This window comes from Hyaena hyaena, unplaced genomic scaffold (assembly GCF_003009895.1).
Source record: "Hyaena hyaena isolate Hyena2069 unplaced genomic scaffold, ASM300989v1 scaffold_73, whole genome shotgun sequence".
NCBI lineage: Eukaryota > Metazoa > Chordata > Mammalia > Carnivora > Hyaenidae > Hyaena > Hyaena hyaena.
This window is the reverse complement of record NW_024080705.1, coordinates 111,863-133,172: the sequence shown is the minus strand read 5'-3', so window position 1 is coordinate 133,172 and position 21,310 is coordinate 111,863. Positions and strand designations below refer to the sequence as shown.

The window sequence follows — 21,310 nt, the reverse complement described above, 5'->3', positions numbered from 1 at the left end:
GTCAGCTTCTGCCAAAAAATGTAAAAGTAAATCTGGCTCTGTGCTGTCACCGCGGTAGCTGGTTCAGGTGATGAGTGATAGTGAAAAGAGACCCGTTATCTTGGTGGCATGTGGCTAAGAGCATTTCTGTACCCGCTGACCGTATGTGACTGGGACATGCTAGCACCTATGCGTGTGGCCCATAGAACAAAGTTCCCCGAAGCTTTGAGGGATGGAGGTGGGGGTGAGGTCGATGGTGGAATTCCTAGGAGGGTGTGTGTTGGTGCTGTAGCTCCTCACCGCTGGGGCTACTGGCCTGCGTGACGAGGGCGGGCTGACGGGCGGGTCCTGTGGAGAAAGGGAAGACCTTAGGTGCTTAGCAATGTCTGGATGCCACCACCCCAGTGGACGGAGAGCAAGTCTGGGTTGGTCAGGAGCACTTTGAGGCTGCGTGCAGACGTGGGGAAGGAACAGTGGCCTCAGGAGCGCATGCCTCGTTTTGACTGCACTGCAGAGCTCGTTTTAATCTCAAGTGTAGCGGGGACTGGGTTTTCGGACCCTACGTAACGTGTACAGATATTCTGTCAGGATCCGATCCACTTTCACCTCGGTCCCCAGCAGCCGCCTTTCTCGCCGCCTCTCCCGGGGTTTTTCAGGGAGCAAACTGAGCTCCACGCGTGCTGCAGGGAGAGGTTGTTCGGAGGGCGCATTTTCTGTAAGGAAGCCAGGCACAGTTTATTTTCCAGCTGGATCACGTAGCCTCTAGGTTCTGAGCACCATGATTTTTTTTAAAAAGGAAGGGTAATACAAATCAGAATAATGGGAAGGGAGTCAGATGGTGATTTAAGGTGCTCCAAGTGACGCAATTTCCACCCTTTTCCTGGTTTCCAGTGGAAACTTATCTTTGCTTCCATCCTGATTTGCCACCCTGGGGTCGTGTCATGTTTTACGTAAGAACCCACGTGCTGGGTGAGGGAGGCCCTCGGACACCTTGTCCCTCAAAGAGAGTTCCCTCCAGCTTCTGACATTCTGACTCTGAATTTTTTTTTAAGTTTATTTATTTTTGAGTGAGAGGATGAGAGCAGGGGAGGGGCAGAGAAAGAGGGAGACCGAGAATCTGAAGTGGGCTCCCTACTGACAGCGGCAAGCCCATTGTGGGGCTTGAACTCACGAAGCGTGAGATTGTGACCTGAGCTGAGGTCGGACGCTCAATTGACCAAGCCCCCCAGGCGCCCCCTGGACTCTGAATGTTTAATGTGAGCGGGAAGCAGAGAGAAGCTGGCGTGTGAGAAAGACGTTTGTGTGCCGAGTGGGGGCCAGAACTGTACACTCACCTGTGTGCTTCTCCCCTTCAGTATGGCTATGCCCCCAAAGGCTCTTCCGTGGTGTTGTACTGTGACAAGAAGTACAGGGGCCATCAGTTCTTCGTTGCTACAGATTGGCAGGGTGGCATCTACGCCTCCCCGACCATGGCGGGCTCACGGCCTGGAGGCATTAGCGCCGCCTGCTGGGCCGCCTTGATGCACTTCGGTGAGAGCGGCTATGTCGAAGCTACCAAACAGATCATCAAAACTTCTCGCTTCCTCAAGTCAGAGTATGTGTGCAAGATTGGGATCCTGCCTCATCTCTTGCTTTTTCTGCTCGCAGCTTCGAGGCGTCTGCTGGGCCAAGCACCCACACTCCTGGTTTGTCACCGCCTGCCGGAGGCCAGGCATCCCAGGCGGCGGCTCAGGGGTGTGGTGCTAGCCCCAGAGGATGCGTTCCCTTGCCCTGCTGTGACCCGGAGGTCAGACCCAGGCTTTGTCCGTAGCCGTCCTCACTCAGAGGGTGTGTCAGCAGCCGGCAGCTCTTACCAGGGGCCGGTAGACAGCTAAATGCAAACCTGAGCGTGTGTCCTAATCATCTGGAGGGCTTGTTTAAATTCTCATTTGGTAGATCTGGAAAGGAAGTCTGAGGGTTTGCATTTCTAGGAAGTTCCCAGCGGGTGCCGAGGCTGCTGGTCTAGGAATCACACGTGGGGAATCGCTAGTGGAGGAGGAGGCAGGGGGCCTGGGGGCGGGCCAAGTGAGGGCATTCAGGGCTGAGAGCAGGCTGGGACTAGGCCACATGCTCGGCCAGCTTACCCTTCACGTATTGCCTGCCTATCTCTGTGGCTCCCCTGGGCTGGGGGGTGGCGGGGAGTGGCTGAAGTCGGATGCTTAACCGACTGAGCCACCCAGGCGCCCCTACATGTATGATTTTTTAAACTGTAGAGATAGATGATTTTGGCAGGATTTTTTTCTTTTAGAAAAAAAATTGTGCATCTTTTTTTTTTTTTCTTAATGTTGACTTATTTTTGAGAGAGAGAGAGACAGAGACAGAGAGAGTGTGAGTGGAGGGGGGTAGAGAGAGCAGGAGACACAGAATCCAAAGCAGGCTCCAGGGTCTGAGCTGTCAGCATGTGGGGGGGGCGGGGGTAGGGAAGGTCTCAAATCCATGAAGCCTGAGATCATCACCTGAGCTGATCAGGCACTCAACTGACTGAACCACTCAGGTGCCCCTTGACATGCATCTTTTATTCCTCAGATGCATAAAATTCCCATACCAGAATTTGGGAGTTAGACAGGGTAAGAGCCAGTGATTCTGACTCATTGGAGCTCAGTGGGGTTTGGCCTTTGAAGATTTGAAATGTTTAGGGACCACTGCTCAGTCCAGCCACCTGATTTTAGAAGGTGAGAGAGCCGAAGCCCTAAGAGATTAGATTGTATTTTGGGGAGACGTTGAATGAGTAAAGAGGTGATGGCCGAAGGACTATATGTGGCTGAATTTCTTTTCTGTTCCTTTTTTTGTTTGTCTTCAGACTGGAAAATATCAAAGGCATCTTTGTTTTCGGGAATCCTCAATTGTCAGTCATAGCTCTGGGCTCCCGAGACTTTGACATCTACCGACTGTTTAACCTGATGACTGCCAAGGGCTGGAACCTGAACCAGCTGCAGTTCCCCCCCAGGTGAGCCGGAAGAGCCTCTTGCCTTCCTGCGCGCCCTGGCTTCCGAGGAACGCGGGCAGCAAGGTGACCGGAGCGTAGAGATTGGCTGCAAGGCCAGCACTGTGGCCGCCACTGCCGTAGCCGCAGCATCTCGTCTTGTCGTCTGGAATTACTCCGGATCCAGAACAAGACAGTTAACCTTAAAACTGTCAAAATTAGGTGGGGGCCTCTTGAGATCAGTGGTCAGTGGTGAGACGCCCCCCTCCCCCCACAGCGTCTTTCTAGGCTGTGTACTCTCCGCCCGCCTTGTGCACCGCAGTCAGATTGTGCTTGCAAACTGACCCTTTACCTCAAGACCTCCCTCCGGGCCTCTCATCGTCCAGGCCCACTGCTCTCCTCTTTAATATACCTTTGTAATCTAATTCTCCGTGAGGCTTATAGATAAATAAGCACTCCACGCCCACACCAGGGGCTGTCCTGTGTCCTCCACACATCTCGACCCCTTTCACTTGGTAGTACCGTTGCCAGTCCCAGGTGGACTCCGCTTATTCCTCTGCACGGCCCCTCTGTTCCTCAGTCTCCCACCAGGGGGCGTTAGAGCGCCTTCTTTGCCTTGAAGTCCTTCAAGCCCCCCGCCCCACGGCCCTGTGCCCATGAAGGTGTATCATCCAGGATGAAAGCAGCCCCTTGGTGGTCATGGTGGTCACGTGACTCAAGGCTAGGCAGTTGACAGTTCGTGAGGGGAGGGGTGGGACAGGGCTGGCGGCTGTATTCATTCCGTCAGGATGTTCTAGATCATGCTGTGGCCTGGAGCCCTCATGTCAGCGCATGCTTGACAGCCCGTGTATTTGAGCCCCCCAATTCCCAGGACTGGAAACACTTGTCACAAATCACATGAAGCAGCAAGTGACAAATTCCTGTGTGGGGGGCTGCTTCCTTTTAGAACTCTTTCCCCCAAGGTTCATCTCTGTCTGTGTCTTTCTTCTCCCGTAGTATTCACTTCTGCATCACGCTGGTACACACTCGAAAGCGAGTCGCCATACAGTTCCTGAAGGACATTCGGGAGTCTGTCACTCAGATCATGAAGAACCCTAAAGCAAAGACCACAGGAATGGTAGGGACACTTGGGGTTTTTTGCTTCCTGGGGAAGCTCAGGTGTCGTCGGGGGGTTGAAATAACCAGATGACCTCAGGTCTGTTCCTGCCTCGGTTCTGTCTCCACAAACCTAATTACTTGGAGCTGATCATCTCTGCCTCACCCGTGCCCAGGGTGTTTGGTCTCACATGAGGTCTGCTGTATATAAAGCATCTTGTGAATTTAAAAGTGCCATACAGAGGCAGGTGGTGGTCCTGTCCCTCGGAAAAGAAAGTTTTGACACAGGAAAGGCAGTAAGCCTGCTTTCTCCAGAATTTTCTACAGCAAATCCCATAGGCTAGTTCCTTTGGGCAGAAAGGCAGACTGGCAAGTACCTGTGAAAAGCTGTCTGGGGTGGGCATGCAGCAGGGGAGAAGGGGGACGCGGAAGTCGGGGTGGGGGAGGAGGGGATCAGGGCTGCAGCTGCGTCTCCGACCCTGACTTCTCATCGCCAGTAATGACCTCTGACTGGATTTGTAGGGTGCCATCTATGGCATGGCCCAGACGACCGTCGACAGGAACCTGGTGGCAGAGTTGACCTCGGTCTTCTTGGACAGCCTTTTCAGCACTGACGCCGTCACTCCGAGCAGCCAGATGAACGGTTCTCCAAAACCCCGCTGAGTCTGGACGCTTCGCGGCCCCGAGGGGCTCCTGGCCTTCGGAAGGGTCTCGGAGTGTGGAACAGGCCGCGCACAGTTAGAGCATCTGGTCTTGCTCCACAGATCGCGACGAGGTGGACCACGAGTCGGCTTGACCCTCAGGATTCTTGTCCCTCCTCTTACTGTCCTTGTGGGTTTTAACGTGGAGACCCTGAAGGAGTCCGTCACCTAATTATTTTGCCCTTGTTCTCAGATGTTACCCTAGGAATCATTTTAGCCATTTCCTTCTCTAACCTTCTAGCTTTCGACTTCACTTCATCATTGGGTGGCAGCTCTGACCCATCCTGATCCCCGAGGGAGGCTGGGGTAGGGTTATGCGACACGAGAGGGTTTCCTCTGTTCTCTCAGGTGGACGGGCGAGCAGCTCGGAAGCGTCCCCGTGACGCATGTCTCCCCAGGTGGGTGTCAGGTGCACTCTGAGCACGCGGTCCTCTCCGCCCTCCTCTTTGAGTAGGTGAGCCGTCCCTCTTAGATTCACTCTGAGCGCACCTCACTTTATTTTTCCAAGACACCGCTGGGCAGGCCGCTGTCCCTGTTGTGCAGGATTGGAGCAGCCGAGCAGATCTGCTCAGTTTACCGAGGCAGGCTCTGGAAGGGCCTCTTCCCTGCACCCCTGGTCCCCGCTCTGATGCTTGGTTGCCACCATCCGTGGAGATTTGTGTTTGAAGTCGCACTCACACTGGTTTGCGGTGGTTCCCCTGGATTAGGAAGAGAGTGTGGTTTCCGGAGAACCCTGGGCGTTCCGGCCCTGGTGCTGCCTGTCTGCATTACAGCCTTCGGAGCACAGCTGACCCCTCTCCCGGGCTGGGGATGATGGGAAACCACAGCCCTCTCCCTTTCTCAGGGTGTCAGAGCCGGATGAGTGCCCGAGTCACAGCTCTGTCACCAGAGTTGGTGGTCCTCCCCTCCCCCACCGCTGTAAGCCGTCATGTAGGAGAACATTGGCTTGAAGGAACAGTTCACAGCTCCTTCACGAGTTGCCTTGACTTACCCTCACTGGGTGCAAGGAGGGCGTGAGAGAAAGTCCCTAAGGCAGGGAAAGTTTTCTCCCCGTTAGTGTGTGTATCCTGCCTCTTGCCCTGTATTTAGCTCCCAAAGGTACGATGGCAGTTTAGCCTCAGGTACTGGACACTTCTCAGCCCTGGCTAGAACGAGACAAGCTTGTTAGAATAGGAAAGTGTGATGGCAACCATCAGTCGTGGCCTAGGGCCTGGGATTCCTTCCTAAGACTAGTTGCTCAGGGTGGTGCAGGGACAGGACCAAACCCTGCGCCCACTCCCTACCCCCTTCTCCCCTGCACGGGGCCCTAATCTAGGCAGAGCCACTGTCTTCCTCTGAAGACGACATATTGTGTGCCTTTTTCCTCACAGCGAGCAGTAGCAGGCTAGTCCTGACCCAGGCCCTGGGGCAGATGCATCGGTCTTCAAGATTTTTACTTGGGTAGGGGAGTACTTTAGGATGAGTCAGGAGAAAAGTCTCCTCTGTTCCATTACCCTTCTCAGGGACTCCTGAACCACTCAGCCCCTTCAGGCTGGTATCCTCCGGCCTCCCTTGCTGGGAATGCTGGCCAGGAGAGCCCCCAGGCTCCTTAGCATGTCTGTCTGAAGTGGCCTTCAGCACTGTACTTCCTCCACAATAACTGTGATTAGCTGGCTGTGTCGCTGCAGGGCTGGTGTGTGTGTGTGTTCCTCGTGTCCATTGTGGGTGCCAGGAGAGGTTGGGGTGTGTATGTGTGTGTGAGAGAGAAAGGCTAAGATCCTTTGGACACAGGAGCCGCGTTCCCTCCAGTTACTGAACTGGCAGGCGCCGCAGAGAGAGGCGCTCTGTGTGAACTGTCTCTGGTGCATCCATGGTGCTGGACGGACCACCCAGCAGGCCCCCCTGTGGTTTGTCAGCTGCTACACTGGAGACGCGTGCGCTCTGCAGAGCAGGCTGCTGCTTCCAGGGTCTGCAGGACCTCCCTCTGCTGTGACGGCACCGCTGCCCGGGGGGCAGTGGTGTTTTTCAAAGGGACCTACTGTAGCCATTTTAGGATCATGAGCCTTAGTTTGACTCAACCCTTGTGGGCTTTCCACTCTCTGTCTGTGCGCATAGTAACACCTAGTCTGCGGAGGCGGGCAGTCTTCACGGTGTCCTGTTGCTGGCAGGTGTCACACTGGCCTCTGCAGAAACTGTACTGTCTTGTCTCTAAATTAAGTAACTAGTCGCGTGGATATACTGCCATGTCACTTTTAATATTACCAGTTTTATACTTGGAAAATGGTACTTGCCTCTTCTCAGTCTTTTCTGTATTTAACTCCTTCTTCCCATCTCAGTGCTCCCTTCTTAACCGCAGCAATAAGATCTTAAAAAGGATTAAGTAATTAAATGTCCCAAATCTTAACTAATGTGGGTGGCTGTATTCAATTATTCGGGTGCGGGTGGGAGATCCAGGTGGGGCGGGGCAGTTCTAGAACTGGCTGCTGGTGGGAGAGCACCCCCTTGTGGTGAAATGGTTGTGTGTGGCCGCTGATACTCAAGCCTTAGCCCTGGGCAAGGGTACCTTCACAGGTGTCTTCTCCAGGAGTGGTGGTCATGCCTGTTTTAAGGAGTTCTAGAACTTAGGTCTTTAGTTCCCCAGGACCCAGGCCCTGCCTTGTGTTTTCTGTCATCCTCATCATCTACTTCTGCTGATACCTTAATGATGGATGGAGCCTTCTGAGGTGGGCCCCAGCCAGCTGGCCACGGGCTTCAAGGCCTGCGTTTGATTTGGGAGCTGGTGGGACCCCTCAGAATAGCTCTGCACAGGTAGCCGCTGGCCATCTTGTTCCACTACGAATGAGAAAAGAGAAGTCTGCAAAGGATTATTCAGGTCCTGGAGGCTGTCCTTCAGGTAACCCCGCTTCTCATTCCATTGGGGCTTTGCCCGAATCAAGCCGAGGAGTGCTGTCTTTGCTACAGTTTTCTGCTAAATGACTTGGGTTTCCTGAGCACCTGCTTGCTCTGGGGTGAGCCCCGGAGAATAAAGAGGCCAGGATATGCTTGGTTCAGGGGCCTGACCCATCCAAGAATTGGTATGTGGCTGCTTACTCCTGCTACTTACTGCCATGAACCCCTTGCCTTCCCTCATTGGGAGCAATGAGCCACTTTCCGCTAGAGCCAGCAGTGACAGAAGCCATGATGGAGGCCGGGTTTGATACCCTCCAGCTACAGCCTGGGTAAGCAAGAGTCAGTCAACTCGAGTTGGAGTCTTAATTGCCTTTTTCTTGGGCTTGCTTTCTCATAAGCTCTCCTTAACACCTTCTCATATAACTCCAGTTATTTGCATGAATTTTAGAACAAACATTTATTTCTGAAAAAGTATCGCTCGTTTTTGTCCCACAGAAAAGTCCTTCACATAACTGTAGGGGCCTCCAGGATGGCATTTTCAAGCCCTGTCCCCTGACCCAGCAGAGGTGGGAAACATGTGCTCCGTACTTCCATGTCTGGTGGCTTCTGTCCCCTAACCTGTTGGCAGATCAAAGCCCACTTGGGAAAAGTGAAGTCCGAGGTGGAGCATGCCGGGAGAGCATCTGAATCTCACTGGTTTTGATATTCAGCTTTGCTGAGAACGTGCTGTTTACCTAGGTGTTGTTAGTCTCTAGACCCCACTTAGTACCTCTTACCAACAATAGGCTCATTTCTCAACCACCAGCCTGCCTCTCTTTTCTGTCCCTGTTGCCAGACCAACCCATCCAGGGTGAGTGGGTCATGACACCCTGTTGCAAGGGTCCGTGGCGTTTGCAAGTCAGCTTAGTATGCAGGCACCTTCAGGCCGGGGGTTGTAGGTGAGGGGGAAGGGCTTCCTGAAATCTTGCATAATGGCATACACAAAAGGACACCCACGTGGCACGTGCTGGGGAGAAAGGATGCTGCGCTCCATGGCCCCCACTTCTCCCAGTCACAGCACATCGTGGGAATATTCTACCCTGGAGCCACTAGGTTGGAGGACTGATCTGTAGGAATCGGCTCCTTAGCTGCTCAGGTGGTAAAATAGTCCTCTCCCTTACACGGTAAAACAAGCAAGCCTGGAGACTCTGGCCAAGTCTCTTAAGAAACTAGCAGGATTAGAAATATCCCCATGGAATGGGGCACCTGGGTGGCTTCATTAAGCGCCCGACTTTAGCTCAGGTCATGATCTACCATTTCGTGAGTCTGAGCCCCGCGATGGGCTCTGTGCTGACAGCTCAGAGCCTGGAGCCTGTACCCTGCTTCAGATTGTTTCTTTCTCTCTCTCTGCCCCTCCCCCCTCCTCTGCCCCTCATACTCTCAAAAATAAATAAACATTTAAAACAAATCTCCCCATGGGTGTTGCAGACCAGGTAGAGATAATACAGCCTAATTTGTATTTTTGTAAATTTGTAAAATTTGTAAATTTTAGAGCAAGTGTGAGTGGAGGAGCGGCAGAGAGAATGAGAGGGAGAAAATCCCAAGCAGCCTCAAGTCAGCACAGAGCCTGACAGGGGGCTTGATCCCACAAACTATGAGATCATGACCTGAACCAAGATCAAGAGTCGGACACCTAACCACCTGAGCCACCCAGGCACCCTGCACAGACTGCCTTTCTAGTGGCAGGTCCCACCGTGGATAAATACAGTGTCCTCCACACCTTTACTTTTACTCATGGGGCCCCCTCAGCCATCTCCGCCTCAAGAATCCCATTCAGCTCTTGAAGCATCATTTAAATGAAGCCTCGAGTCACCCTTGTCAATCGCCTCATGTTTCCTTAGCTCATTTCTTATCCTTGCCTCTAGCGTTGGCTTCATTCATCCTGCCTAGTGATAGTTAACTGCTTCCTGCTGAATTCCCTACCTGACCGTGAACTCCATGCAGACAGGGTAGTTTCCTTCTGCTTTGCCCCCAGTGCCTTCCATAGAGAGTAAGTGCTTCCCCAGTTTGGACTGACCTGGGGAAAAGCTCGTTCTAGAGCTTGAGGCCGAGTGAAACGAGTTTTATTTGAGGCATAAAAGCACGCGTGTTTCGGTCACATACCGGGGGGTTGATGTTAGGGTCCTGGTTTCTAAGATAAGACGGTGCATCTGAGACACAGCTTCTTGGGAAATGAATTAGAAAGGGAGCAAGACACAGCCTGGCAAGACCATTACTGTTGCTGCGAAGTCCTGCAGAACGGGAAGATCGTCCTCAATCAGCATACATGTAACAGAGTGCTGGGGATGAAGAGGGGTCAGCAGTGAGGCGGCATCTCCTCCTTCCACAGCAAGGACCCTCCACTCAACAGAGGCTGTGGGGGGGTCCACTTGGCAATTCTGTGTAGAACATCTCCCGGCTCCCCGGTTCCCTCCCTGGATTCCCAATTCAGTCCCCCCACTGCCCTGAAGATTTCAAAGAGGAAGGGCAGGGCCTATGTCATGGACACCGCCACTTGTTCGATGAAGCTGGCCAGGTTTATGTCCCGTTCTGAAAGGCCGGCACACTCATGGGTGCTCAGGGTGATGTGGACCTGAAACAAAACCAGAGATTAGGGCCTGGCTCATCTACCGCCTTCGCCAAGAGCAGGACAGGGTCACAGCCACGAGGTTCGGCCACACCAAGCACTCCGGAATAGCAGCCAGGCCCTACGGTCTCCTGCGGGCTGCCCGCCCCAGAGTCTCGCAACAGTGCACACCCGCCTCGCGGCTCAAGGCGGGCATTTAAAGATGGCACTCGTTAGGCGGGCAGTCCCAGCTGCTGGCTGTGCGTGGGTATTCTTAGCTCAGGTCACTAGTTTTTCATCCCTCCACACCTCCATGAGGAGTGAAATCCGCGCTATTAGCAACGAATAGGCCCGATTCCCAGAGTCCTGCCTTCTGTGGGTTTTGCCTTCTTCCTGTCTCCTCAAGCACAGCTTCCCTCACGAGTGTTTTCATTTGTGCCTTCTTTCATCTGTAGTGAGACTGGCTGCTTTGCAGGGGTGTTCACGTCGATTCTAGGAGCGAGTCGCAAGGACCAGGAGGGTGGATGGACAATCTATGGGCGGCGAGGCCCCTGGGGAAGCCCAGGGAAGGGCCTTCAGGACGGGCTGGGCTGGACCTGGCAGGCAGGCGTCGCTTACCTTGTTGTACACGTTAAACCATTCGGGGTGGTGGTCCAGTTTCTCCGCCTGCAGGGCCACCCTTGTCATGAAGCCAAAAGCCTGTGTCGTGAAGGGAGAGCCGGGTTAGCGCCCCGAGAGAGAGGGCTGCCGGGCCCCCCTGCGGGCCGATGTAAGACCCAGGTGCAGGACGGACCGGCCCCCCACGAGGAGACCCCTCCAGCCGTGGTGGCCCGCTGGTGCCCCGCAGCCGGCTCTGCGCAGGAGCCTGAGGCCGAGGTCCTTCTGAAGTGGGAAGAAAGTCTTGTTACCAGGGCCCCTACCTAACGAGGTGGAAACTCCATGGAGGGGTTCAGTCTTGGCCAGCCTTTTGGTTATCCACTGAAATGCCTTCTGCTTCCTACTTGAGCCCGCTCCTCTAAGGATTGTTCCTGAAAGTTCCAGGCATGGAGGGCCCAAGACCCGTCTCCCCACTCTCCAGTCCCCAAGGATGACACTCCCAAGTAAACGGGACCAGTGCAGTGTCTGAGGGTCTTGGGTAGCAGGGCCTTGAGGGAAAGAACAAGGCCTGGAGCGTGACCCCATCCGCCCCAGCCTCAGTCGCTCCGTCCCACCCGGTGCCTTACCCGATTGAAGTCTTTGAAATGGAACTGCTTGAAGATGGCATCTCGGCCTTCCAGCTCGTTCCACCCCACGGCCCTCAGGTTTGGCAGCAGCTGGTCCCTCTCCTCGGCGCTGAGCCTGTGTGCTTTCCCAGCCTAGGAGAGGAAACCAACGGAGGCCCAAGGGCATTTCTTTTCCCAGGACCCAGGAGAGGGCCGCATCACGAGGGGACTCAGCCAGCCGGCGAGGGCTGTTCCAAAGCAACTGGCAGGGAGGTGTCCTGGGTGGCGCCCAGCCCTGGAGGTGGGGCCGGGCTCAGGCACTGATAGTTTTAGATTTGGGCATTTCTCTCAAAGAACAGAAGACCCTGAGGTGTCATGCAGACCTCTAGGGCTGAGCAGTACTCCCGCCACCCGGCCCCCAAAGCCTGACAGAACCCTCCCCCCAAACAGGTCTCTTAAGTGACTGAGGAAGATCAAGGCCAGATTCGAATGTACACAGCCTTTCAGAAAAAGGGGACCCATGACTGTCCAACCTTTTTCTGTTCTGGACCTCATCCCGCTCACCCTATGCCAGTACTGCTGTTCCTCAAGGAAACTGAGGCCTAGAAAGGGAAATGACCACTGCCCTCCTCCCCCTCCCTTCCCCTCAGTCCGAGAGAACACAGGCAGTGTTCTCAAAGGGGCTCCGAGTCTGCCTCCTGGGGCCGGGCAAAGGAGCCAGCACCTACAACACCTTCCAGATGATTTCTTAGCCACAGCACAGGTGACATCCACAGGCACTACCTCCCAGTGGGTAGTTATTCATCATGTTCCCGTGTACCCTCTGAGTACCAGCTGCCAGGCCTAGGGGGTTCAGAGTCCCACCTTCTTTTCTACTCTGTCATTTTGGGGACCCTGAGCCAACAGAGCTCAGGCCCAAAGTGGAAGCAACTTGGCCAAGGGCGACTGGCAAACCTCATGCCTCATCCTATTTACCTATTGGCAAAGCGCCCTCCGGGCAGCCCAAACTGGCACAGCCGTGAGCGGAACTGTCAGAGACAGAAGGAAGCCAGGGTCAGTTCCATTCCCTATGAGGATCCAGGCCTGGGCACGTCAGGGATCCCAGAGTGGAGACTGCTGCACGAGAACTACCCAAGGACAGAAACGACAGAGCGCTACAGGAGCCGTGAATCAGGGGGACCAGGGGAGAGGACGTGAGGGAGGCTAGTTTAGCTTTCCTGAGGCAGGGCCGGTTCGAGCCCCAGTCCCGCCCTTCTCCAGCAAGGTGGTTCTGTGGCACTCATCTCCCTTGGCTTCAAGGGCAGAAGGGGCCAAGAACTTCCACTTTCAGATCAGCAAGAGGAGCCGATGGGACACTAATAGACTCTACTGTTACCACGGGCACGACCCCCGCGTTTGTAAAAGGAGGCTCCAGGGGCTGGCAGGCCTGCTGGGCCTCCCGGTGGGCGATTGGTCTGGAAAAGCCCTGCAGCCTCCTCTAAGTCCATCTTTCTCTGTCTCCTGAAAACACTTGTTTTCTCTGGACTGACCTGGCTTCGTCTGGCTGCCTCTCCTCAGCTCTGAGACATCTGCACCCAGCGCCCAACCCCTGCTCCGTTCCAGGGCTGGCCCTTTCTCAGTGGCTGAGCAGCCTGGTCCACGTATCCAGGCAACTGGATTACCTGATGTCAGCTCGGGCATCAGCACCCGTTGCTTAGTTCTTTGGCCCAGAAAAAAAGTGGGTGGGTACCCTCAGCCACTGGGAGGCACCCCTTCCTCTTTAGAGTCTTCTGGGACCCCCCAAGTTTCACTGAAGTCTGGGGCTAAAATGACAAGCCTCTCCCAGATCTGGGATCAGGTGGGGGGAGGGGGAAAGGCACAGTGTTTGCTTGGTAAATCACAGGTCAGGCCTGGCCTCTGCCTGGTGGGGGAGTGCGCCATCGGGTTACTGATTACCTGCCTTGCCCTGCATCTTGGGGGCCTCTGTGCACCACACAGCCTCACTCCGCACCGCCCCTCCCTCCAAGTCACAGCTTTCCAAGTGCCCTCTCAACTGTTGCCACAGGCCCGCCTGCTCCTAAGGCTTCGGGACCAGAAAGGGGCTGTTGAGTAAGCTTCCCCGGTCCAGTCGCTCCTCCTCTGCCAGGGCCCCCCTTCACCTGCCCAGGGGTGGAGTTGTGGAGGCAGAGCTGAGCACAGGGCCAGGGCCCTCCTGGGGGGAAACCCAGCCTGGAGGAGGGCTTATCCTGAGCAATCAGGTCCCTATTGCTGGCCCTGGGGCCGAGGGGGGGTGGGGGCAGCGCAGGGCGCCCAGAGGGTTTGGCCCACCCCGTGCCAGAAGTGCAAGAGAGAAGGGCGGTAAACAGGCGCGCAGAACACAGAACCAGCCTCCCTCCTTGTCACACACGGACGCCCCCACCCCCTCAATACGGAAGAGGACCCGCGACCGAGGGAGGAGACGCCTGCGGGCTCATCAGCTGCCTCTGCGCCCCCGCCGGGGCCCACCGCCCACGCCCCGCCCGCGGCAGCGAGGGAGCCGGGTTACACGGGCCTGAGAGCAGGACCAGGCCTGGGCTCCCGCCTCGCTGTCACCCGGCCCTGCCACCGCCCCTCTCCCGGCCTCAGCCCACCCTGGGACACTACAAGGGGCGCGGGTGGCCGCAGGGCAGAGACCCCAGCTCTCCGGGCCGGCGCGCGGCCAGCGGGCGAAGAGCTCGCAGGCACAGTCCCCCACGTTCGTCGCCCCCCGCCACGCCCCCGCGGTCGGCCCTTTCCTCTCCTCCGCCCCATCCCCACCCCGCGCGTCCCGGCCCCGCGGGCGGCGGCGCGCGACCCCCTCACCATGGCGGGCGCAGGTGCGGACGCGGCCGAGCGGCAGGTGGCGGCCGGGCAGCGGGGCGGCGCCGGGCCCTCGGGGCAGCGGGAGGGGCGGGGCGGGACGGCGAGGGCCCGCCCACCGGTAATCGTTAACTCGGCCGCGACCCGCGCGCTCGGCCTCTGCCCTTTTCCAGCACTTTCCTGAGGGCTCTCGTCACCGGGAGCTCAGGGACTGAAAACATGGGGCTCTAGGTGCGTGCGGACTTCCGCATTTGAATCGCTCTCTGCCACTTACCATCCGTGTCACTCTGGACGTGAGATTACCTTTCTCTTTTTTAAAGACAACTGATGGAGGTATTGACCTGCAAGAAACTGCACATAACCCAAGTGTACAATTCGATGCGTTTGACGATTCGTGCGAGCAACGCTGAGATCGAGGTCATGAACGTATCATATCCATCATAACTACAAGTTTCCTCCTCTCTCACACAGCGTTGATCTGCTTCTGGTCACAGTCTGCTAGGTTGCATTTCCTAGAATTTTATGTGACTGGAAATCATACAGTACGTACTCTTGTGTCTGGCTTCTTATCACTCAGCATAATTACTTTGAGGTTCACCCATGTGGTTTCATGTATCAATAGTTTCTTCCTTTCTATGGCTAAGTACAATTTATAGTAGTATATCGCATGGATATACCACAATGTGTTCATCCGTTCCCTGGTTGATGGAATTTGGGTTGTTTGCAGTTTTTCACTATTACAAATAAAGCTGTCATGAATTTTCCTGCCCAAGTCTGTATAGGTGTATGCTTTCATTTTTCTTGAGCAAATGTCCAGGAGTGGAATGACTGGGGCCTGTGGCAGACGTGTTTATAAGCTTGTTAGGAAAGTGCCAGATTGCTCCCCAAAGTGGTTGTACTGTTTTACACATCCCCACCAGCAGTGTCTGAGGTTTCTACTTTCCCTATGATGAGGAAAACAAAGGCAAAAGAAATGCAGCTTCAATTACATCCCCGTCCAGCTTGCAGCCCACAGACAGGCACCTGAAACATGCCCAGTGTGAAGTCTCTTTCTGCCCACGGGTCCTGTGGTCCTGTCGGTCGTGTTCCTGTGCTTTAATAAAATCACCTTTTTGCACCAAAGATGTCTCAGGAATTCTTTCTTCCCCGTGTACTCACAAACTCTTGCAGATGCACCAATGCTTATTATGGTCAATCTTTTTTTAATTATTGTTTATTTATTTATTTTTACAGAGAGAGAGTGGGAGAGAACACTTGCACATTCATGAGTGGGGGGAGAGAGAGAGAGAGAGAGAGAGAATCCCAAGCAGGCCCCAAGCTCAGTGCAGAATCTGTCCCCAGGCTTGATTTCACGACTGCAAGATCCTGACCCGAGCCAAAATCAAGAGTCAGGCACTTAACTGAGCCATACAAGAGCCCCAATGGTCAATCTTTTTAATTTGAGTCATTCTAATTGGTGGGTAGTGGTATCTCATTGAGTTTCCATAATAGCTAATGATATTGAACATCTTTTCATGTGTTTATTTGCCATTGGTAAATCTGGTGAACTGCCTGTTCCAATTTCCTGCCCGTTTTTGTTTTTGTTTTTGTTTTTGAGTTGTTTTCTTACTGGGTGTTGAGAGTTCCTTATTATGGATACGAGCACTTTATCAGAGATCTGGTTTTAATTTGCATTCCACACTGTGTTTCAAATAGAAACTGCTCTTAATTTTGATGAACTCCAATTTATTAAATGTTTCTTTTATGGAGTAGTGTTTTGGTGGTGCAACTAAAAATCTTTACTGAACCCAATGTCACAAAAATTTTTCTGTTTTGTTTCCTTTTTGTGATGTTTCTCCCATGTTTTTGTTTTTGCATTTAGGTCTGTGATCCATTTTGAGCTGATTTTTCCTATGCTTTGAGTGGTAAAATCCAAATTCGCTTTTTGCATGTGAGTATTCGTTTCTTCCTTTCTCCACTGAATTGCTTTTATACCTTTGTAAAAACTCGATTGAAGGTATATGTGTGGTTTATTTATAATTGACCTATATGTGTGGACTCTATCCTGTTCCGTTGATCTGTTTGTCCATCTTGATGCTAATGCCATGCACCTTGTTTACTGTGGCTGGGGAAGTCTTGGAGGCAGTCTTCATCCCTATAATATGCTTTTATTCCTCTTCTCCCAATGGGCTAATATGTGAATTATATTGCATTCATGTGTGTTTTTGTTTGTATTGTTTTGCAACATGTGTGCTGTTGTTTCATCTATATGTATTTTTTAAAAATTTGTAATTTTTATTTTTGAGTGAGACAGAGACGGAGTGTGAGTGGGGGCAGGGGCAGAGAGAGAGAGGGAGACACAGAATCTGAAGCAGGCCCCAGGCTCTGAGCCCAATGTGGGGCTTGAACTCGTGAACCGTGAGATCATGACCTGGGCTGAAGTCAGACACTCACCCGACTGAGCCACCCAGGTGCCCCCATCTGTATGTATTTTTAATTTTTGTAAATGGGTCTGTGTACCATATCTCATTCAGTTTCTTTCACCCATGTGTGCTATCTGTGTACTTGGTCTGTAGTTTCTAACTGCTGCTGAGTATCCCATGTTATTCTTCTTCCAGTGATGGACACTCGGGTAGCTTCCAACTCCCCTGCCACCACCACTACTACCCCCTCAGCACGTGAGTGTGCAACACACACGTAACAAAACAACAAAGAAGGATATTGCAGTCAGCATCTCTTCCAGCTCTATAGCTCCCTGGCCTCTGAGCAGTTTCTTAGGCAACTTAAATATAAATATGTAAATATATATAAATGCAAATATATATCCAATAAATCCAGCAATTCCCTCATGGGTATGTATCCTAAAATAGCTTTCGATGCTCTGGACAATGGCTGTTCTGGTCCTCATGTCACGTGCATCGTGTGAGGGTTCCCATTGCACAAAATACTCACACTTGACATTATCTAGCTTTTTAATTTCTGCCACGTTATAGGTATAAACTGATAACACACTCTTTTGCTTTGTGTGTTTCTCATTACTAAGGATCCTGAGCACCTCTTCATATGCATGTTTAGTGCTTGGGCTTATGGCTTGTAAATTACCTTTTTTTAAAAGACCTTTTTTAATCTTTAAGTAATCTCTACATCCAACGTGGATCTTGAGCTCACAACCCCAAGATCGAGAGTCACATGCTTCACTGATTGAGCCAGCCAGGCGCCCCCCCTCCCCCCGTAAATTGCCTTTTAATATTCTTTCCATTTTGAAAAGAGTTTACAATGTTCTCTTTTTTCAGTTGATTTGCAAGAGTTTATATCTAGACCCTAATTGCTTTGTCCACTTTCAATATTGCAAAAATCTCCTCCCATTTGGCCATCGGCATACTAACTTCTCCCATAGTGTCCTTTGTTGGTAGAAGTTTTATATTTTAGTGTACTAGGCTTATCTCTTCTTTTCTCTGCCTTATACCTTTGTGCCTCTGAAGATTTGTCAGATAATTTCCCTGCCATGACAATATTCTCCCTTTTCTTCTGTTAACTTTATGGTTAGATAAAAGTAAGACCCGAATGTGAAAGGTCCCCTTTTAGATGTGTGTTAGGCAGGATGTTAGCTCAGCTCCAGTGACCCTTGACTGTCCGTGTTCATGCCTTGTGGCTTTTGCTAGTCATCTGCCAGCATGGGACTGGGGCTCCGTGGCTGTCCAGGCCATCAGATGACTTCAGCCCCAGCAGACATCTGCCTGCAGTAAGGTGAGTCCCCAAGTAAGAACCCTGCCCAGCAGAGACCAGTCAACCCATGGAATTATGGTAACTAGCAGTACGTTTTAATTTTAAGCCACCAGATTTGGGGGTGGCTTGTCATACAGCAATAGGGAATAGGACACATAGATTCCTGAACAAAATTTAATACTTGGAAGTGGAGTGCTAAAAACAAGCTGCCTGGGAATGGTGGGTGGGGAGAAGGTGGGCAGAAGGCCACAAAGACAGTAGGGAAGATTTGCCTCCACCCCGGAGGTACAAAGCTACAAAGAGTGCTGCTTCCACACTAACATGGGGAAGCCCGGATACACTACAAAATCATCACTTTAGTTCCCCTGGCCTTGAAGCTGAGCTCTCAGGGCAACCAAGGGGCCTGAATTCCAAGGGAGGAATGCAGACGGGCTCTGGCACTCGGAGGGAGGGGGGACACGCACAGCCTCCATTAAAGTGGGTAAGAAGACTCAGCTACAATCTTAACAAGTAGTTGGGAGCCGGGCGCGTGCTGGAATAGCAGCCCGGGATAGCTGGGGGCCGCCCTCGTGAACAGCTTGCCTTCTGAACTCTAGCGGGTGCTGAGCGGAAAGATGCGAGGGAGACCCTCCCAGCGGAGCAGGGACCTCAGGGGATTGGCTACTGCTGCGGGCGGAAGTGCCAAGCCCCGCCCTCCTCTCCAGACCCTGGTGCAAGAGCAAGAGCCTCAGTCACTAGCAAAGGACACACCACACCCTCACTTCCAGAGCCCAGAGCCACTGTGGCTTTATTTCCAGTAGGAGAAAAATAAATTTCTCTGCCTCCCCTCCGCCCCCCCCCCCCCAGGTTTGGTGCAGGAAACTGTTCCAAGCCCGGGATCCTATACCAGCACCTTTAGAGGTCAGCTGCGCGCTGGTGAGGATGTGGGGCCACTGGAACTCTCACACATTGCGGGGAAATACAAAATAATTCAGCCACTTTGGAAAGCAACTTGGCAACTTTTTATGAAGTTAAATATACACTTAACCTTATATAGATCGGCAATCGCACTCCAAGAGAAATGAAAAGTACGTCCGTGCAAAAACCTATATGCAAATATGCATACAGCTGTATTTGGAAATAATTCAAATGTCTATGGACAGATGACTGAATTAACACATATGCATTCATACACTGGGATACTACTCAGCAATGTAAAAAAATGGGTTGTGGACCCACTCAATGTAATGGATGAATCCCAAATAAATCATGCTAATAACAGTAGCCCAAATGTCAATTACTGTATTATTCTATTTATATAATATTATGAAAAATACACCACTCTAGGCAGAGAAAAGATAAGTGATTGACTGCGAGGGGCTGGAGAGGAAGGAGCTGGCTACAGAGGGGTGCAAGGGAATTTTGGGGGTGGTAATTAAAATATTTTGTATTTTGATTGTGATGCAGTCAAATGATTGGATGCCTTTGCCAAAAAGGTGTGAATATGTAAATTATATCTCAGTAACTTTGAATTAAAAAACGAATTGAGGGTATGAAATCTCAGGACAGTCATTACCATTGGCTAGTGAGCATCAGAAAGATTGTGAGTGGGCTTCTGGTAATGTTTTGTGTCTTGGTCTGTGTGTTGGGTACGTGGGTGTGTCGATGAAAAGTCAAGTTGTACATCTAGGGATTACGAACTGTTTTATATGTATATTATATTTCAATAAAAATGTTTAAAAGACAGTGATGAAATTATTATTGGAAAAAAAGAGGACTCAAGAACAATTAGGAAGCAGCGCCTGGGTGGCTCAGTCAGTTAAGCGTCTGACTTCAGTTCAGGTCATATTCTCATGGTTCGTGAATTTGAGCCCCACATTGGGCTCTGTACTGACAGCTCAGAGCCTGGAGGCTGCTTTGGATTCTGTGTCTCCCTCTCTCTCTGCGCCTGCCCTGTTCACACTGTTTCTCTCTCTATCTCAAACATAAACATTAAAAATTTTTTAAAAACGAACTATTAAGAAGATTGTCTTTTCAAGTCACCTGCAAGAGAGAAGGGAATACCAAATGAACTTGTGCTTAGCTCCTAGCTGCCTACGATGGCATGGAGAAAAGAGGGAATGGAGAGCTGGCAATGAGCTATTGGGTTTGTTTGTTTTAAGTAGTCTCTCCACCCAATATGGGGGGGGGGCTTGAACTTACGACCCTGAGTTCAAGAGTCACATGCTCTACCAACTAAGCCAGCCAGGCACGTGGGGCTGTTTGGTTTTTGAGCAGAATTTAGATGAAACAGAGAGGACCCAGCACAGTCTTTCCAGCTAACAAAAGGTTCTCAAAGTAAGAAATGGCTTCACAGTAAAGATCAAGCCAGGGCTGTCCTTGTAAGTCTCTGTTATGACCTTAGAGAGATTTGGGCTATGTCTCATAGATGTTTTCAGGTAGACAAGAGGTCTTCTAGAAGAATCTTGAGGATGTGACTCTTAGGCCAACTTTACCAAATAGGAGGGTTGTTAACAATCATAAGGATATTGTTCTGCCGATGTCCCTGACTCACAGCCAAGGTAGAGAGGGTCTCTCTTGGGGACATTTGTGGCTGGAAGTTTTGTCTAATAGAATAAACCGCCATAAGATTCATAGGAACCTCAAAAAAAATTAAAGAATTGTATTCGTAATAGCACAACCAACGTGGAATGAAAAGACAGAGATAATTCACAAGGAAAAGAGTCTACTGTACTTCCTACCTTCTACAAGTAGGATTTAGGCAGAAAAAGCTACTGCGCTTCAAACAGGAGTATTTCTCACCAAGAGGAAAAAGTAAGCCTCGTTTCAGAGAGAAGAACTCAGTGTTCTAAGCAAAGAGCTGTGAAGATTTACCCCGGGATCATATGATCTGTGATCATGCTCTGATGGATTTCAGAATTGCTAAAGCTCACTGACTACCACATGCCCTTTCTCTGTCCCCTCCCCCTTTTTTAGAGCCAGAGCGAGTGAGCAAGTGAGTATGAGCAGTGGAGAGGGGCAGAGGGAGACAGAACCTCAAGCAGGCACCAAGCTCAGTATGGAGACCAATACGTGCTCGATCCCACGACGCTAGGATCATGACTTGAGCCAAAATCAAGAGTCAGGTGCTCAACTGACTGAGCCACCCAGGTGCCCCTTCTTCCCCTCTTTCGAGCAGAAATGTTTATTCCACCATCCTATTCCTCTCACTGCATGTAGGGTGTGGGTGGGGTGTTAAGAGGGCAAGTTTGAAGCAGAAGAATCTTCTGGTGAAAGTGAAAAGCCCTTGTGACCCTAGGAAGGGTCACTTCCCTTGTCACCCCTTTCTCCCCAGCGAGGCATGCTGTGACATGTGACCCATGTTCTCTGTGGTGGAGCATGAACAGATGAACTAACCAGTAGTCTGGGGGCCTCACAT

At 52.0% G+C, this 21,310-nt stretch overlaps 2 protein-coding genes across 2 annotated transcripts in view; one reads left to right on the top strand and one right to left on the bottom strand.

Moving 5' to 3' along the window:
* SGPL1 (sphingosine-1-phosphate lyase 1) overlaps positions 1 to 7,124 on the top strand; it is a 57,982-nt gene extending 50,858 nt beyond the window's left edge. The window contains exons 12-15 of the mRNA XM_039233291.1: positions 1,335 to 1,573; positions 2,819 to 2,965; positions 3,938 to 4,058; positions 4,559 to 7,124. Of these exons, the coding sequence (XP_039089222.1) occupies positions 1,335 to 1,573; positions 2,819 to 2,965; positions 3,938 to 4,058; positions 4,559 to 4,699 (648 nt within the window). The 3' untranslated portion in view covers positions 4,700 to 7,124. The remainder of the gene's footprint in view (positions 1 to 1,334; positions 1,574 to 2,818; positions 2,966 to 3,937; positions 4,059 to 4,558) is intronic.
* A 2,561-nt stretch (positions 7,125 to 9,685) lies between these two features.
* Positions 9,686 to 14,586, bottom strand: PCBD1 (pterin-4 alpha-carbinolamine dehydratase 1). Its single transcript, XM_039233308.1, has 4 exons — positions 14,212 to 14,586; positions 11,413 to 11,544; positions 10,808 to 10,888; positions 9,686 to 10,216 (listed from the first exon to the last, which is right to left on the bottom strand). Exons 1-4 carry the CDS (start codon positions 14,212 to 14,214, stop codon positions 10,118 to 10,120), a joined length of 315 nt encoding a protein of 104 aa, XP_039089239.1. The 5' UTR covers positions 14,215 to 14,586; the 3' UTR covers positions 9,686 to 10,117.
* Positions 14,587 to 21,310: the final 6,724 nt, after the last annotated feature.